The 18978-nt window shown below is 31.7% G+C and overlaps 6 protein-coding genes across 14 annotated transcripts in view; 3 read left to right on the top strand and 3 right to left on the bottom strand.

The window, feature by feature from the left end:
- LOC126865292 (14 kDa phosphohistidine phosphatase-like) overlaps positions 1 to 1142 on the bottom strand; it is a 62717-nt gene extending 61575 nt beyond the window's left edge. For both annotated transcript variants that reach the window (XM_050617691.1, XM_050617693.1), the window contains exons 1-2: positions 1005 to 1142; positions 661 to 834 (exon numbers count right to left, since the gene is read on the bottom strand). In XM_050617691.1, coding sequence (XP_050473648.1) covers positions 661 to 834; positions 1005 to 1074 — 244 coding nt within the window. In that variant the 5' untranslated portion in view covers positions 1075 to 1142. The remainder of the gene's footprint in view (positions 1 to 660; positions 835 to 1004) is intronic.
- Positions 1143 to 1174: 32 nt separating this feature from the next.
- Positions 1175 to 2651, top strand: LOC126865282 (pseudouridylate synthase TRUB2, mitochondrial). The gene is made up of 4 exons (XM_050617668.1): positions 1175 to 1515; positions 1628 to 2036; positions 2112 to 2248; positions 2334 to 2651. The coding sequence occupies exons 1-4, from the start codon at positions 1371 to 1373 to the stop codon at positions 2606 to 2608; spliced, it is 966 nt and encodes a 321-aa protein (XP_050473625.1). The 5' UTR covers positions 1175 to 1370; the 3' UTR covers positions 2609 to 2651.
- On the bottom strand, positions 2620 to 13157 carry LOC126865264 (ribonuclease 3). Of its 4 annotated transcripts, XM_050617609.1 has the most exons (12): positions 13039 to 13157; positions 12881 to 12910; positions 6495 to 7420; positions 6163 to 6406; positions 5891 to 6082; positions 5458 to 5815; positions 4966 to 5383; positions 3943 to 4894; positions 3672 to 3881; positions 3269 to 3591; positions 3027 to 3172; positions 2620 to 2952 (listed from the first exon to the last, which is right to left on the bottom strand). In XM_050617609.1, exons 3-12 carry the CDS (start codon positions 7403 to 7405, stop codon positions 2786 to 2788), a joined length of 3921 nt encoding a protein of 1306 aa, XP_050473566.1. In that variant the 5' UTR covers positions 7406 to 7420; positions 12881 to 12910; positions 13039 to 13157; the 3' UTR covers positions 2620 to 2785. The 4 variants fall into 4 exon arrangements, with proteins under 4 accessions (XP_050473566.1, XP_050473568.1, XP_050473567.1 ...); XM_050617611.1 differs by lacking the exons at positions 12881 to 12910; positions 13039 to 13157 and adding an exon at positions 7573 to 8065; XM_050617610.1 differs by lacking the exons at positions 12881 to 12910; positions 13039 to 13157 and adding an exon at positions 7666 to 8065.
- On the top strand, positions 8183 to 12040 carry LOC126865285 (ras-related protein Rab-9A). Of its 2 annotated transcripts, XM_050617672.1 has the most exons (4): positions 8183 to 9425; positions 9494 to 9750; positions 10229 to 10288; positions 10500 to 12040. In XM_050617672.1, exons 1-3 carry the CDS (start codon positions 8991 to 8993, stop codon positions 10245 to 10247), a joined length of 711 nt encoding a protein of 236 aa, XP_050473629.1. In that variant the 5' UTR covers positions 8183 to 8990; the 3' UTR covers positions 10248 to 10288; positions 10500 to 12040. The 2 variants fall into 2 exon arrangements, with proteins under 2 accessions (XP_050473629.1, XP_050473628.1); XM_050617671.1 differs by having other exon boundaries at positions 10229 to 12040.
- On the bottom strand, positions 11514 to 17393 carry LOC126865287 (high affinity copper uptake protein 1). 4 transcript variants are annotated; one of them, XM_050617680.1, is made up of 6 exons: positions 17190 to 17392; positions 14560 to 14691; positions 13335 to 13556; positions 13039 to 13271; positions 12881 to 12910; positions 11514 to 12353 (listed from the first exon to the last, which is right to left on the bottom strand). In XM_050617680.1, exons 3-6 carry the CDS (start codon positions 13554 to 13556, stop codon positions 12152 to 12154), a joined length of 687 nt encoding a protein of 228 aa, XP_050473637.1. In that variant the 5' UTR covers positions 14560 to 14691; positions 17190 to 17392; the 3' UTR covers positions 11514 to 12151. The 4 variants fall into 4 exon arrangements, with proteins under 4 accessions (XP_050473637.1, XP_050473638.1, XP_050473636.1 ...); XM_050617681.1 differs by lacking the exon at positions 14560 to 14691 and having other exon boundaries at positions 13335 to 13619; positions 17190 to 17393; XM_050617679.1 differs by lacking the exon at positions 14560 to 14691 and having other exon boundaries at positions 17190 to 17390.
- Positions 17394 to 17568: 175 nt separating this feature from the next.
- Positions 17569 to 18804, top strand: LOC126865291 (anaphase-promoting complex subunit 15-like). Its single transcript, XM_050617690.1, has 3 exons — positions 17569 to 17910; positions 18002 to 18061; positions 18396 to 18804. The coding sequence occupies exons 1-3, from the start codon at positions 17704 to 17706 to the stop codon at positions 18615 to 18617; spliced, it is 489 nt and encodes a 162-aa protein (XP_050473647.1). The 5' UTR covers positions 17569 to 17703; the 3' UTR covers positions 18618 to 18804.
- Positions 18805 to 18978: the final 174 nt, after the last annotated feature.

The following is an 18978-nucleotide window of genomic DNA, read 5'->3' as shown; positions in this document are numbered from 1 at the left end:
CGCGCCATTCTTATAAATGAAAATCGTACTGCCCTTTAAATTATGTGCAAATCGACGATTATCGAATAATAAGATTATTAAATGACACATTGTAAAATCCATTCATCTACATACTTGACAGAATCAATCATAAAAATCAATCTATAAAAAATCGAATATCTCGAATCTATTTTTTTAGGCAGAAAATATCTCGGTATTATCTCGTATTGTCTTTTATTAATTGTGAAATGAATGTTTTATGTAATTAAATAGATTACAAAAGTCATTGTACCTTGATAGGATAAGATAATCCAAAGGCATGTTTTACAATGATTTGTGCCTGACTTATGGATTTTATTGCTCGTGTATAGGCACATATGTATGTAAAACTGTACAGATTATATCGTTATTTATGTAAATAATAAATTATATGAATATGATTGTACAAGAATATATGTGAAACACTAACCTATGAACCTTCTAAATAATTTACAACTATAAATAAAATTTTTGTCTAAGATATTTATAAGTCTTATAACTTTCCATTTCATACTCACCACATATTTTACATAAGAAGATACTTCGCATAAAGATATTTCATATAATAATATTTTAAGCAAAAAGGATTGTTTCAGCGCAAAAACATCAAAAAATTATAAACATTTCATAATGATTACTTACAATGCCACTGAGCTCTAGCATAACCTCTGACGATGAATTTGCTGACTTTTACACGTTCGTCATAAACGCCGACCAAGATGTATTTAAATTTTCCATAACGATCGATATCCACATCAACTATTTTATCCAGTAATTCTGACATCGTGACAAGCTGTCTATTATTTGAGAACACCGCTGAAAAGAAACAAGTATCATAAGCAACATAACCTATCGCTGCATTAGCTCGTTACTTTCATTCTACCGGACAAACATATCAAAAGCATATTTGAAAGCAATACATATTAATCGTTGTTTAAGTATTTTATCAGAATATTCAATCAGGTTATACATTTTTTTATAAATACCTTTAAAAATAAGACGCCGGGTGTTGAAAGCTCTAATTCCAAAATTCTTTAAACTTGTGACTACAGCCATTTATGAAACCGTACGTTAGATGTCCTTGTTGTATTTTGAACACTAAAAAGAGACGTAAGTATATATGTATGATACAGATCATATGTGAATCAAATGATGTTTACTAAAATACAACTCACGTGCATATCGTGTGCAATAATGTGTTAGGTTTTAGATGTAAAATGACACTGTGAAGCAAACGTATAAAAAGTAAATGGTTCGGTTTGATACTTGTATATCAATCTGCACGTGTTTCTAACACATTTTACTATTTCATAAAGATTAATAAGTGCTATTATAACCATAAAATATTCAGTATGTCAGCAGTACAAACAGTGACTAAATATGTAAGAGACGCGAGACTGGTATACAACGCATTAAATGGTGTAGTTGTAATTTATAAACCTGCATCTTTACACTTCAATAGAATGAGAGAAACGATTATCAGCAACTTATGCAGAGGTTATGATATATCCTTTGTTTATAACATTTTCTTGTTTGATAGAATTTAACCAATTTACTAAGACAGAAAGTAAACCAAATTTAATAGATTTAAAGAATTTATTGCTTGTAGATTTAAATGACATGTATACGAGGCCAACAATGAAGCATGTAGCTATAGAAGGAGAAACAAATAAGCATATGAAAGTGGTTGTTCGAAATAGTTTCGCAGACCATCCATTAATAACAGGACCTCGTTATCAACCAAATGACTTTAAACTTGCTGCTTCAAAAATTCTGCACCAGGACATATCTGGTGTTGTACTTTGTGGAATTAACAAGGGTAATCGATTGATTCATAAAATAAAAACATCCAAAAGTTTAAGGTTTTACAGGGTAAAAGGATTATTAGGAGAGGCAACAGATAATTATTTTCATACTGGAAAAGTAGTAGAAAAATCTACATACGCGCACGTAAGGCGCGGTCACCTTGACAAGTTATGTAGCTCGATGCAATCTTCTCATCAAAAAAAAATGTTTCAGTATGTTGAGATTTAATGGACACTTAGAAACAATTATATACAATATAACTCTATTATATTTTCATATGTTTATAGATTGTGTGGTGTAGATATTCAGAGTCAAGCTGCATACGAACTAGCAATTAAAGGCCCAATTAGACCAGCAGATCCTAATATCCCTATGGTATATACTATTAAATGTATAGACTTTTCACCCCCAGAATTTGTATTAGGTAAATATATCTCACTGAATAAAGTTTTGAAGTAATAATAGAATTTGTAAGAAAATTACATTCTATATCTCTTATAATGTTGTAGAAATTGTTTGCACAAATGAATATGATTTGTACCTGAAAACCATTATTCATGAGCTAGGGCTGAAGCTTCGTAGCAATGCTACTTGTACTCAAATATTTTGTATACAAGATGGTCTATTTAATATACAGCATGCGTTATTAACAAAGCATTGGACTCTACAACACATTGTAAACAACATGCAAATGTGTCAACAAATTATAGATCAGAATGAAGATTGCTTACATCAGAAAAACCCTGCATTAGTAAAACCTGCTTACAATCCTATGGAAATTTAAGTATTGAATAATCATGTTAAATAAATATTTATTATTTGTTATATTACAGTAGTATTTATTTTGATAATTATTAAAGGTTTATTATATCTATCATCAGTTATACAATATCAATTACTATATACATACATCCAATATAAAATAACACTTCAACTGCAACAAATTAACTTTCATTGTCGGTTACGCTTCGCTACGGCTTCTTTTAGATCGCTGACTAGTATCAGAATCATCGTGTCTATCTGTAGGTTTCATGGATCTTCCCCTTGTTTTATGTTTATTTGGCCACTGTTGCATTTTCATACTCTTCGCTATTACACGTTTTTGATGATCTAGCTGTGGAAACAAATCTGTAAAAGAATAAGTAAAATAAAGTAAAAAGTTATATATTTCCAAATTTCATTTCAAATATTTAATTTAATACCTTGAGATTTTTCTAAAGCTTCTTTTGCTGAATTCATCTCTGCTTCTTGAATACTATGACCTGATGCCTTTGCTAATCGTTTTCCTTGGAAATATACAGCAACGGTATAAACTCTTGTATTTGTTGGTCCTTTACACTCAATCACTCTAAAAAGAAAATTGAATCACAATATTGTATATTGTATTATGTATATTTTTTGTAATATATATAAAAACATTTAAACTTGTGTGACTTGGACCTACTTGTATACAGGAATATCAGGTTCTCCACCATCCATTGTTCTTAATGTTAAGCAACATTGCTGCAATTTACTCTTTGGATCATTCCAATCTTGATTCATAATGAAATCTTGTAAACGTGGGAAGAAACATACGTCACAAAAGACACGACAAAATTCTAAGCCCTTATCGACGTAAAGAGCTCCCAGAAACGCTTCCAATAAATCTGCCCTGTCTTTTGTCTTTAATTCGGCTTTTGGATTACCATAAAGTGCATACTGAGTCATCCCCAAATCATCGCATACTACAGCTTGAGTTTTATTATTTACAAGAGAACTTCGTAATAACTGTAAAATATAAGAATATTGTATATAATATGAGAGTACTTTCTCATGTCTTTATGAAAAAAAATTATAGTACTACTTACAGATAGATGCCCTTCATGATGTTCTGGAAAATATTTGTATAAATATTCGGAAACTATCAATTGTAATACAGTGTCTCCTAAAAATTCTAAACGTTGATTAGAACCCAGCGTTAAGTTCGTGTACCCTATACTGCGATCGGTAAATGCTCTAGCCAAAAGACGGATATGAGTAAACACAATACCAATAGATTCTTCAAATTTTGTTAATTTCTAAAAATAAGATAGAAGCTGTCAATATATCATTAAATACGAAATATTTTTTAATACTTACTTGCAATAGTTCAAAACTTGGTATCCATTGTCTATCACCTGTTGGTTCCTGCTCTTGCAAAGGATGCTTTGGGTAATTTACCCAAACTTTTCCGAGATCTTCTTCAGTCTTGAAAAGTGTTTCGCCAAAAACTCTATCTGCAACTTCTATACCACCATCAAGAAATAATGAACCCATTAATGCCTCAAAACAATTTGCCATTGCATGTCGTAATTCTAAATCATGACAAAGATCACTTCCGTGTGCGTAGAGCATGTATTCCTCTAGATTTAATTTCTTTGCTAATACAGCGAGGTGTTGATTTTGAACAATTGCTGCTCTGTAAGTAGCCAAACCACCTTCTTCTAAGTCAGGAAACATATGAAATAAATGAATCGATGTTAGAAATTCTACTACTGCATCTCCTAAGAACTCCAATCTTTCATTGTGCGCTATCGAAGATTCAGTTTCGGTTCTCGCACCAAATCTTGACATTATATTGATTAATGTATTAATACCACGTTTTCGAGTATTCATATAATGTATTCGCCGATCACCATATTCCGGTTGTCTTATTCCACAATTAGTCAAAGAATTCCGTGCATGATCTGGATTTGTACCAAAATTTTCACGGTAACTAGGATGCGTTAGAGCTAACTGAAGAAGATATCTGTTTCTAAATTCATAGCCTAAGGTACACTCTAAGTTATCTAAAGATTTATGAAATCTTAAATGACAAACAAGTACTGGAATTAACATTGCATGTTGTACTATATCACACATTATTCCAGTTCTATAAAATCCTTCAGAACTAACATCCACAGTAACATCACGTTTCATTTTGCTTTGGGTTCTTAATTCCTGGAGCTTATTCTCTTTTGCTTCTAACTTTCGTTTATCTTCAAACGATGGTTTTGGCATATTAGCCAATAAATGACGAAATTTTACATAGTCACGCCAAGCTTTTTGGTAACTGAAATAAATAAAAACAATTTAAATATTACCTTTCGTCAAAGAAATAATTTCACAGCAAAAGATATTTACTCTGCATTTCCTGCATAACTAAGTTGTGGTGGTCTAATTCCAAAATGTACAATTTCAGGGTACGCAATTACACCAGGTGGCTGATCTGCTTGGTTCCTATCTAACTGATCTACTCGAACACTGCATGGTTTTTTTCCAGGATATGTAACAATCATACCCTTTACTTCGTCCGCAAAATTTTGCCATTTATATTGGGGCATCTCTACTAACCTAGGTAGATCGTCTGGATCTATTAACAATTTACTACTTTTGATTAAGTAATTTAAAACCTCATTCATGGATAGTATTTCCTGTCCATTGTCAGCTAAATCGCGAACGAATCTTGGCATAAAATGAAACTGACCACAACCTGATTTATTTTGTGCAGCTTGTAAATCAAAGTCTGTAAGTTCTAATATTTCTTTAAATAAATAAGTTTCTGAAAAAGAAAGAATTTTTTATAAACATGAAATACATTCAATCATGTAGTAAATATAACGAAAGAAAACTTACGAAAATAGTCCAATTCTTCAATAATAAAATTTTCTGGCAACTTCTCATCTATGTAAAGGATTGTATACTCAATGTTAAATCTTATTACTTTACAAGTCGGTAATTTTACGAGAGGAAAATGTGAGAGCATAGAAAACCCTTCAAATATAAATTCGTGCTCATCATGCTTAATAATTGTTGGTGTTTTAGTAAGAAAGTTCGTTGGGGGGCTAATTGTTATTCGATAATGATATAATTTATCAGCATTATTTGTATTTAAATCACATTTATTTATTGCACCCTCTCCAGCATAGATTCCATGTCTAATACCAGACCTTCTTGATTTTGCGCTACACCTACACAATGGTCCATCATTCATCTGTAATATCAAACAATTTTTTTTAACGTTAATCGCACGAAACATTACAAAAGATTGAAAAAGAAAGATACTTACTTCTCCTGGATCATTAAACCACATTTCGGGATGTAATCTTTGTGGATGTTGTTTCTTTGCCATTAATTCTTCCATTGTTCTGTCATCTTCATCCATTGAACTATCACTGTCAGAAGAAGAGCTACTACAAGCTTCAGATTTGTGCCTGCATAAACGAGCTCTAGTTTTTCTTGGGGGTGGTTCATAAGGAGGCTATACGGTAAAAGATTAAAAATATTTTTAAATATATAAAAATTTTCTACATATATTATATTACTTGAAAATAAATATACCTGTAAAGCTCTTGCAGCTGCAGCTCTATTTAGTAATACTTTCTTAAATAATTCACATAACTCTTGCAGTTTAGGTGTACCTCTCATTATTTTTGGGTTGCTTTCATCTCTATTATAATATAAATCTGCTGGTGCAGTACGTGTCCATACTTTTCTTGCATTTTCCATGATACCTTCAGGTCCCATTGCAGATAGTTCATCCATTTTCCTTTCTATATCCTTACTTGTTGCACAATAGTCTTGCCTTGAGATATAACACAGAATGAATTAAAATTGTATAAATGTACATATATGTATATAATTTTTAAAGATGTACTATATTACTGAGGTACCTATATTTTTCTAGAAGTAACTCTCTTTCAGTTCTATCCCTGTTAATGGGGGGATTATTATTTGGACTAGCAGTTCTAGATGAGTAAGATTCTTGAGATCTAGATCTCTTCCTACTTCTATAACTTGTATATGATCTCTGAGAGCGTGAAGTATGTAAATTGTTTTTTCTGTGTATTGATCTTCTGTCAGAGTCTTCTTCACAATGTAAACGCTCTCTAGAGACCGATCTATTTTTTGGATACTTTGAATATTTCTCTCTTTGGGAATCGTGCCTCGATCTATATGGTGATCTGCTTGATCTACTCTCCCTTGACCTATTCTGTGGACTTCTGGAACGTCTTTTACTAACTGAATAACTATTAGAAGACTCTTTGTCTCTATACCTCCATTCAAACCTTTTATTTTTTTGAGAATCATTAAATTTTACATATGATGATTTTCTATCATCTTCCTGCACTTTATTTGTTTCATACCAAGAATTTTTGCTACTTTGTGGTTTATTCCAATCAGACGAGTAGTTATTGGACTTCCATTCTGCATTGTCATTGTTATGATATGCACTTCCATCATCCCAATTTGTGTTAAAATTACTTACAGGTTGAGAATAGTTAGACATTCCATAATTTTGATTGTTACATTGTAGTTCCGTTGGATTTTGATAAGGAACATCATAAGAATTTGAAACTTCATTTTGATAACATGTTCCCATAGCATGATACGGTGGAATAAAATTTGCACTTTTATTTTCAGGCAAAGTAGAGACCGGTATATTATAGGATGGTGGTGGCTGACTAAAATTTGGAGGTGGAAAATTTGGGGGTGGCACCGAATAATATCCCATATTTTGCGGCTGAGAAACTCCTGTGCCCCAAAAATAAGATTGACCAACATTTGGAGGAGGATTTGCCATTTTCTATAACCTCACCTGAAATAAGTTGATATGAAATATTAAACTACATGAGTAAAACGGAACATATTTGTTTTAATAATCATTGATTGCAAATATAAAATATATAAAAGGTGATGTTGCCTAATATACAGGGTTTATAAAACTAAGTGAAAAATATGTATTTTTACAATTTAGAATCTTCCATGATATAAGGGAATTTCGATGTTAAATCAAATTATAAAAGTTATAGTAAAAATATGAAATTTAGATAAATAATACACCTACTAGAACACTATTTCGTGTTGTCAGTTCGATACGACATCTAAATGTAAAAGAAAGAATCTCTCATGCACTATAACACCATCTTCTGGTTGCATGGTAAATAAAATTCAAATTACATAAAAACAGCTAGGGCATTGTGCACAATTATAACAATTATATACAATAATTTTTATGCAATAATTTATGTAGGATATTTTTTTTATTTTAGTAACATTGATCGATATTAATGAATCGAATCGTAATATTTTATCATATTATTATAATATATTACTCTAGTTACTCGATAACATTCTATAGCATTATATCTATACTCTAGCTATACTCTACAGAAGAATATAAAAAAGATATTTTATTATTGCGATATAATAGCTTGTAGCAGCTTATAATCTTAAAACATTTTGATCATAATATACATATTAATGAATCGAAGCATATATACATTAATATCTCGAATAAATTGTAATAATAAACATATAACTATTATTACTTTATTTATTATTAGTTGTTAGATAAATTATTGTTAGGTGATACATATGGTATAGTATTATGCGATATATACAGAATTAACATTATTTATAATTTCTGGTAGCCATATTCATCCTGTATGTTTAACATCCAACATGGGCGTTTCTTTTGTCGTCTGCAAAGTGTCAAATACTTTGCGCACAACAAAAATGCTCAGAACCAGTGATACTTTTTAGCTGTTCAGAAAAGTTAAAAAGTCGTTCATGATTCTTACCATTGCCAAACGCTTTGGAGTGAACGTACGACATATACTTGTTCAAGAAAATTGTAATTTTACTCGGTGTTGGCTATGACTCAGTACCAAAGGGCATCTTTTCAAGGTATTGCGACTTTCGAATAATTAAGTTAACATCGAAGGAGATAAAGTACATGGCCTCTGTGAGATTGAAAATTACAATTTCATTCGTCAAAATAATATGAACCCCATTTAAACTGACATTAAATTGCTGCTATAAAATGAGAAGGTTATGCTTGATCGTAAAACGAAAATTACGATATTAAAGTGTTTTTAAATAATACAATTATTTGCTGCACACGAATAATACGAAGTCGCAAATCCTGAGTGAGCATATATTGTTGGCTTAAGATGTATCTAATATGAGAAAAGTGGATTGACTTATTTGGTATCAGAATCAGCTGATTCCTACATTGACAAAGGATCCCTGATACTTTCGATGTTTAACGAATGAAGAATTGAATTATCTGATGTCGAAAATAGTGATATATGAAGGATATACATATATATCATATTTTTGAACATATAGTTTCTTCGTTATTCTAAAAAGATAAAGATTGAAAGATGTCAGGAAACAATTCTGCTACAGTAGGTACACTTAGAGGTGGTAATCTACAAAATCGTAATTCTCAAAGATCTACACTTTTAAAAGTGGTGATTCTGGGTGATGGTGGTGTTGGCAAATCTTGTCTTATGAATAGATTTGTATCGAATCACTTTGATGAACATAGTTTTCATACAATTGGAGTAGAATTTTTAAACAAGGATATTGATATTAATGGAGAGGCATATACATTGCAAATATGGGATACAGCTGGACAAGAAAGATTTAAGACCCTTAGAACTCCGTTCTATAGAGGCTCTGATATTTGCCTTTTAACATATGCGGTAGATGATAGAACAAGTTTTAAAAATTTAGCACTTTGGAGATCTGAATTCCTTTATTATGCTGATGTTCAAGAAGGATCGACATTTCCATTTATAGTTGTTGGGAACAAAGTAAGCAAGAATATTTACGAAAAAGGGAGTAATATTACTAGTAATATTTACAAAAATAATTTTTACAGGTGGATGTTCCAGATTCTGAGAAACAAGTTTCTACGGAAGAAGCTCAAGCTTGGTGTGCAGAAAATGGGGACCCTCCATTAGTAGAAACATCTGCAAAGGATGCAACCAATGTTGAAGCAGCATTTGGTGCAGCTGTTGCTGCTTGGGCACAACTTGAAGCTAGACTAGAAAGACCATTAGTAGAAGATACTGTTGATCTTTCAAAACAACAATCTCCTCATCGTTCAAGTTGTTGTATGCCTGTGTCTGGTGCTGAGTAGGTTACAGATACAAGATTTTAAATATTTTTTATGTTTTCACAACATAATGCATGAAACATATTTCTCAAGATTCACAATCATAATCTAACTGGAATGAATGAGAAAGAGGTAAACAAATAATTTTTGTGATGCATACTGACAGTTTTGGTATGGACATATAGAATTCGTTTATATTTGAAAAGAGTATGACATGTCGCAAATTGTACCAACACTTATAAATTATGATTAATGTATTTAGGATATATAAGGATATTATATTATATAATTCTATTGTTTCCTTTGACATAAACAATATTCATTTCTGGTTGAACGGTTTGAACTTAATGTTTAAAGAGTAAGATCATTGGCAACACAATTACAAAAAATGTAAAATATTCAAACACCTAATTACATACTGAGTTGATAACGAAGACAGAAATATTTAGTATCATTGTTGTAGTGACAGATTTGCTGGTAATATACTTTTTCTTTTAGGTCTAACAAAATTATTTGAAGAGATTTCTTGCCTGTCTGCAATACTTTCCTCATAATAAGGTGAATTTTAATGCTGAAAGTAGTTTTTGTCTATTTTATTTTTAGTGACACTAAGTGTTTCTTCCGTTGCCAATGTGAACGTATATAGATATTTTTATAAATTCATATGATTTTATTTATTCTTACAAACATTTTTCAGTTTCGTTAAAATATGCAAATTGAAGTTATATTTACGCGGAAAAAAATAATACTTTATGGTTGATATTTCCAGAATACAACTGTAAACTGTAAGGTCAAATTGAACGTCCTGCTCGTATCACGCTTTGTGCAGTTCGCGAGCTACAGACAGTATTTTAAGTATTTCAGACATTATTGGCTTGTGATAAAATAATAATAGTAATAACCATGATCATCAACTGCTTTACAAATAAGGAATAGATATAAAATGTAATTTAGCTTTGTAATCTAAATTTGCCTTATCTTCGCAGCACAAACTAAGGGCAGTGGTAGTAATATATATTTATCACAAAATCCTCTGAATCATCTTTATATATACATATATATATATATATATGATTTTGAAATATCTACACTATAAAAAAACATACTCTGCTGCTCTTGGAATGTCCTGCAATCGGTGTTTAAAGATTTTCCTACAAAGTGAATAATATTATAAACACATCAAATAAAGCTTTTTGTACAACCTTGTACGTATAAAACGTATGAACGCATTTCTAAAGCACTGTAACTTACTTAAAAGCTACCTAACACTTTAGCGATGCTTTACATACAGGAAATAAATAATATATAATATTATTATAATTTAAGTATTATTTTCAATGACAAGGCTTGCATTAATTATAAATGTGACATGCATGCTGGTGCTTTTTGTATAGCTACATATCGAATATATAAATTTGTGGCTTCTTATTCAACAATTTGTTGATTTAAGTGCAAAATATACATATATATATATAAAATTTAATCATATCAAGGTGAAGACATTTCACCAACTGTTATAATATAAAATATCAGTTCTGTATTACTTGAATATATTTTACGTCATCAGTACTACATGAGTTTCATTAATAATTTTATAAAAATATTTTATTCAATTATTTTATTTAATTATTATATATTGTCAGCCAAGATTTTTACGGTATGTCTTAAATATTAGTTAATATCTACATTTTATAAATTTTACAATCTAAAAAATCGATCTTGCAACAGAAACAAGAACAAAAAAAGTAGAGGAGCTCTGTGCTTCTTTAAAAATGATAAAATATATTGGCAAAATGTTTTTCTTGTATTTCATGTGATATTATGTTATATTTTACAAATAACAGTAGTTTATGGACTACTTGGTAATAATACAATCGTTGATAACGTTATATTATAACAATACATCATGTATGCAATGTTCAAGATATCACTGCACACTTTTTTCCAAACGTTAAGATTAATTTATAAAATACATTACAATAAAAAATTGAAAGTGGCCGTATAAAAGTTTGGAGAAAAGTGTGCGTCCATCTTACGATACTTTCCTCATTTAAACCTTTTAACAATATTTACAAATTAGGTGCGCTATGGCTATCCAAATCAAAGATTTAACCTTCCAGTATTTTTGTATACAAATTTGCATTTTATAGATATTTTTTATTCAATAATAATTAAGTCATGCGCTATTTTTCTCAACGAACAATTGAAAATTGCATTCTATATGCATAGGAATAAATTTAAACTGAGAACATTTTCTTTATATATTTGTGTAAATACGAATTTAGAATAATTATATTTCCTGCACACATATACTACATGTAATTATTTCAAAGTTCTTCCAGTCAGAATGAACTTTTCGGCAATGTACAGTGATGTACATTTTTGTTGTAAAAACACAATGTATTTTAAATACATAAACAACTAATGACAATGTTCTGTAACATCCACAATAACAGATTTTTTCCACCCAAACAAAAAATAACCAATTGCTGCACCAAATACTACAGCAAAACACAACCAGACATTGTAAGTCATGAAGATCAGCATAAGGAAATACGACAGCACAATTTGCACAATGTGTAATAACGTTTGGAACGTATGCATCCATGATAACATTGTGGGCCTGCACAAATTTATATGAAATGGATTAATTCTTGGACATCAAAAAATATATGCATAATGCTATTAATTTATCATGCTAAGCAATATTAACCATAGAATTAAACGAAATTGCAACTAAATAACGCAAGAAGATTATACAGTATTACCTCGCATTTTGACCAATTCGACTGACAATTCGATACCGATCGTGTGACAGTACAAGAGAGAGATTTATATCAAGAATTTTGCCTGGCAAATACCGATAGATAGAGCAAGATACTGATACTGATACTCGGAATGTTTATGTTAAATAAATACTACTAAAGGTCCACAAAGGCGGTTCCATAAAATGTTAGAGATAACGTCGGTTGTAGAAAATCCCACGATCCAGTGCGACATTAATACCTTAATCGTTTATGTACGTATTTCTCCAAGAAATAGAATTAAAAAAAAAAAAAAAAAAAAAAAAAATGGATTTTCACAGAAAAACAATTTCAAAACTAATAGAAAAAAAGAACAAATCAAGAATTTCACTCCTCATCTACTTACGGTTGTTTGTGAATTACTTCTCCAACCATACTAAAAAAAAATATATATATATATAATCATACAGCAATCTTTATGTATTCAAATAAAAAATATCGAATTAATACAATCGTGAATTCCTAAACTGCCATCCATTGTACATCTGAGAGCACGAAACTTACTGTACGACTCTGTTATCCTCGGCTACGACATTTTTCTCTTGTGGCATCGTGACGCTTCTGTATTGAAGGGAATTATACATTTTCCAGAATAAATATTCCCTGTAATACTTTAATCCCTCGTAAAGTGCGGCCATGATCATGATACCGATCATCGATCCTATGAGACCACTGATCGACGAGATTTTCCACGATTCGAATAATACGTTTTCACAGTATCCTCCATGGAAGACCATCTATAAACGAAATTTTTGTATACGATAGTCAGCATCAGAGTTTTATCTGTGGATGATACATACCGACATACCGTGCATCCCCATATTGCCACATGCTTCCGTGGCAGCGGTAAGGTGACTTTCATGGTTCATACTCCCGTGATCCATATTAGTATGATCCATAGAACTGTGCATCATACTTTTATCCATATTTGAATGATCCATAGATTCATGAGACGCGTGATTAACGTGGCTTGGATGCCCACTCGATACGTTCATCATATGGGCCATATGATCGTGAGACATCTACGAAGAAAAGGTGCAAATATTCCAAACTCGATAAAACAAACAGTTTGTTACACAAATGATCTGTTCAGAAAGAATAAAGAAGTGCAGATTTTTTGATCGGTCTAAAGTTGTCAATATTTCGTTCTACAAATACTTTAACAAGTGAAAATCCTAACATTTAGCAGGAAGTAGTTATGCTTATGTCATTAAATAGTTATCAGCTTTTACGCATTGCACAAAAAACTACCATTACAGAGGACAATCGTCATTTTTCTTATTGTTAATTCGTGAAAGTAACATGTCATAACTGCAAGGTCGAAGTAATCATTCAGAACCATACTATCGAACTATAACCAATTCGGTATAAACTTAACGGAAACGGGGTGAAAATATCGTATCATACGAGTGATAAAAAAGATGTTTCAGTGCAAATTAGCAATAGTCTTTTTTTTATTATCATAAACTGTAAAACTGATTCATAATTCTAAGAACACTTGTTACTCAAATGCTCGATCCGTTGACTTTGTAATGAGAACATTTGCCGCATTACGCGGCATGATAGCGACAAGTCTTCGTGTGCATGCTTAAAACGTCAAACTCGACGTCCGCATCAATAAAACTGTAATTATATGCATTAACGAAACATCGATGTTACAAACCTGTTTATTCGTTTAAAAAGGAACGGATAAACTTTTTGACTTGTTGTTAAATTACTTCCTCACTTCCTTCTTGTCAAGGAAACGATGTTACGTAACTAACCGTTCAAGAACAAGAAATTTGATGAAACTTCGAAAAACCGCTACCGCGATCGTTCATGAATGGACGATCATACTTTTTGAGCGGACAACAGCGTCTTTTTCTAATTAATACTGTGATCCTTTTGTAAAATCATTCGTTCCCCTTCGGCAATCTGCCAAGCTAGCCGTGAACGAGTTTGGAACAGAAGTATAAGAAGAAACGAGTTCATGACTGGCAATCGGGCAACACGAACAAAGAGAACGAAAGAGAAAAAAACACGAGCCAGCGTACTTTCTAAAGTAGATTTCTTCGGGATAGTTCGTGAGGTCTCACATAGATCTAGTAGCTAACATTCCATTCTAGGAGTTTGTACATTGTAGTCGTAGGATTAAACTCTAGCATTCATTACGTTCACCTATTAAAATTGAGGTCTGCGATAAAAAAATTCCATAGCTTTCAAAACGTGTGATTATGATGTTATCGGGCGTTGACGATTCGTAAAAAAGAATTATATTTTTTATTACATTGTCGGGAATAAAATTATTAAAATATAGATTGTTTATGGTATGGTAAGGTGAAAGGTCGAAGAAATTTAACGAAACTGATACGCGCGCGTTTACGATCGCCGAAATACATTTTACGTACATTTAAAGATAGAAGTACAGAAACGTACTTGTATCGTTATAGGTGTATCAAGGATTTAACCAATTATAGAAATACATTTTTCTTGAAATCACAATTGTAAACGCTGAATGTGAATGCTTTGAAACGCGATGCGTCCAGAAGATTATACTTCTCGTTGGAAGAGAAACGCGATATGTTTTGTACTGAAAACGATAATCCGTAAAGAGCGTCACGAAGTGCATTTTATTTTGTACTGCTAATCGTGAGTACTTCGGTAAACAATATGTCTAAAAGGTATATAAACATTTTTCTTTGGATAATGAATGTTAGGTATTATATTCAGCCCTAAAACACGTTATTAATATTGAACGAGAAACTGCATTTCTCATACCTTTTGTTTTCAATTTTAAAATTTTCGTACAGAGATATCGTAGGCTTTTAAACATCGTCGAGATAAAAAGTTCATGAAGCAAGGTCTCACGTGTAATAATATATAATTTACATAATTTTACTGACAAATTTACTAAAAACAAACAGTATTCTAGGTCACGCGTAATTAAACGAACATTAAAAATACTTTGCAATACTTAAACTGCCCAACCGGAATAAATCACTTTGATTCAGTTTGAATCGCGAGTCGATTGGTTTCGCTTTCTTATCTTTAGACATTGGCCATCTATTTAGTTATTTTATCACCCGATTAAGATTCTATATCTATTCATTCTCGAATAGTATATACATAAAGGGTAGGAAATTGTTTACAAACATAGTTTTGCAATCGAAGAGTATGTATCATCTTTATGACATTTTACACGGTAATAAGGATATATTGCTTTAAACTTTTAAAAAAGACATTCATGTATCGAATAATTACAGTCGATACATGCTATAATATCTCTGAGGGTAAATGAGTCCGGTTGTTTTTAACAACATTGGTATTATAACAGGAAAAAGCATAGAAATTCTACGACATGGAAGGTAATACTGTAGGTCAAATTAATACTGAACATGATACGAGTTTCCCTTTGTTTTCGAGGGGAATTTTATGATAATATAAGAGGGCATTATTTTTAGTGAATAATTTCACCGCCGAAACCACAAGCGGTTAGAACGAAGGATGACTGCATCGAAAACAGGAAATCTCACAAGAAAATAATAGAATTAGTGGTAATATAGGTAATCATATTTTTTACTTGCGTTTGCATATCATAATATAAAAAAAAAAAGAAAATAATTCAAATATTTTAATCAAACAAAATATTAGGAAGGAATATTTACTTCAGAATTCCTACGCTATCCTGTATTTCGGTGACTCCTACGCCATTGTGCATAGGTATAAGATGCTCCGTTGGAATCCTTATATTGAAATACCAAGATTCCATTGGAAGAATATGTTTTATAATTTTCTCGGAAGATGTTTCGATTATCGATTTATTCCATTATAGCGTCGCAGTACAACTTCTGTTTAAAAGCGTGAAACAAAAGATTTTCAACGACATTGTACACTTTATTAATCATCAGGCCGTTATATTACATTACATTCTTTTCAAACATCCATATTCTGTGAAATCTTAATAATTTATTTAATACATTGAAATTTATAAGTAATGTAAAATCGAAAACAATGAGAATTGAACGATATTGGTTTCAATTGGATCGATGATGCTTAGTTGCGATTAACTAACTCATGGTACATTGGCGCTGAGATTTGTGGTCGAAGATTGACTCGAATTGGAAACATTAATTTGTCGATTATCTTCTAACCTATAAAGAGAAATATTTTGCTCCTAATCGTAAGAAGTACATAAAGTTGCAAGGATCTAATTGACAACGTTCTCGCAGAAGCTGACGACGACAATAATACATTCACTTTTTATCAGTTTGAACTATCACTGTATCATGTGCACGAAACATATGTCGTATACATAAACTTATAGAAGAAAAATCGAAATCCTTTCATTTTCTAAGAACACAATGTTAGAAGTTGAAGACAGAAGTAGAGAAATCAATGTACTAATGACAGACTTTAGAAAGTGTATAGAAATTATATTAACGCTGAAACACGCGAAGGTTTGATTACATGACTATCTTACTGCATACTAGTAATGTGAATATAGCTGTCAATATGGGTCATTCATGTTTAATTTATATCGCAAGATTGGGAATTGTTCATATATATGGATGCGAATTTTAAACTAAATGTACAAAAAGATCACGTTATCTATACCAATTAAATCAAATACGTCCTAATTCGACGTATAAAATAATATTAACAATACTCGAACATACCTTTATTAAATGGTCCAGGTTATGTTGTAAGAAATGCTTCCTTTCTATAAAAATAGTTGAACGTGATTACAATAAGATAAATAGACACTTTCGCAGATTTCTCTGCGTGAACCGTCGAGCAATCTCTCAGAGACCCATTAATAAACTGCACATAACATTCACGGTTTCCTCCATCGCCGTAGATGTAACATAACGAAGACTCGGCGTAATGGTTTCGGCGGGTAAACACGTGACGCTAGAGCAATGACACCATTACATCTATTCTACAACAGGTGGCGTAATAAGTCACGCTCTGTGTTCAAAACGTTTTGTGAATTTAGACAAAATTGCAATGTAAAAGTTAATAAGAATACACGAAGATTTAAAGAACGATATAAAAGATTAATATTGCGAAATTATGAAAATATTTATTGTTCTCTTCGCCACGCGAACGAATACATTCTTTCTTGAAACATTTAAAAGCGTTTGAATTGGAAGTCTTAAGCGCCGAAACTCAAGCACATAACTCGCGCGCATGCGTAGCGGTTTGTGTATTTCTAACAGTTTGACAACGGAAATACGAACGTTCTCGACAAACAGCGAAAGAAGTTCTAAAATGTCGATTATCCCTTTGTGGCCAAATTTACAACCAAGAGCAACAGATCCTCTATGGTTCAATGCCGATAGACCCTGCGACGATGAGAGCGAAGTAGCTGCGCTCGAAGCGGAACATCAAGCGTGGGCGAGTACACTACATATAATCTAATAAGCTTGTCTTACAAATATGAACTATTTCTATCTAAATTGTTCTTTTATCTCTATCTGTCTTTCAGAGGGAACATGTCCGAGTTCAACGTTATGACCATATCCCTATCGGAAAAACAGTCAGCGACGTAAGTTAACCTCACATTTGCTTTCGTAATACGTATTATACTTTATTTCGTTATTTAACGAATTTATACGTACTTGATTTTTTGTTGTTTAATACGTTGGTTCATACAGATGCGTGGAGCAAAAAGAAACGTACTTTTCAAAATTGCTAAATTCTTTATCGCATGTGGCGATCCTACTTATTGTTAGTAACGTCATTACCGACTGTCGACTAAGTCGACGAATATAGATTAAGCAAATATCGCTTCGAAAATGAAACTTATGATAAATTAGTTTTCTATATTTAGTATGTTTTTGTTAACCGACGTCAAAATAGAAATTATTAATTGTATATAGTTCAGAGGATCGGAAGAAGAGGAGGAGGAAGAAGAAGAAGAAGAGGGAGAAGGAGAAGAAGAAGAAGAGTCAGATACCCATGAAGAAGAGGAAGAAGAATTAGACGAAATTGATATGGAAGTAAGCTATTCGCATCAACAACAGACATCCAGTCCAACAGATACAGTGACAGATCCAGTATCCATCAGAATGGTCAGCACACATACTGGTCGTTATTCTTAATTAAAATATCGTAGTTCTCGTTTAACTTTAACCTTTATCTAGCTTCCCCGGCAAAGAAATATTACGCAATCTATTTATTTCTTAAGAATTAACAATGATATGTAGGTATATGTATTTATTTATCAATAGAAAATTAAGATCTTGCAAATATAAATAAAGAATCGTAAAATTTTTTTTACGTGCGAAACAGTGCGGTATTAAAATTCATAAATAGCACCGTCCGATGGATTATGACGGTATATTCTAGCGATCCTGTCATAAATAAGCGTCATTATTATCAGTAGTCAGCGTTTTGGAATCACCACGTGCTAGGTCAAGGACCCCCCGACACGCCGAGTAATGCAAATCGCGCATCGTCGGA

The sequence above is a fragment of the Bombus huntii genome, chromosome 4 (genome assembly GCF_024542735.1).
Source record: "Bombus huntii isolate Logan2020A chromosome 4, iyBomHunt1.1, whole genome shotgun sequence".
NCBI classification, from domain to species: Eukaryota; Metazoa; Arthropoda; class Insecta; order Hymenoptera; family Apidae; genus Bombus; species Bombus huntii.
The sequence above is the reverse complement of the archived record's forward strand: the minus strand, read 5'-3'. Positions and strand labels throughout refer to the sequence as shown.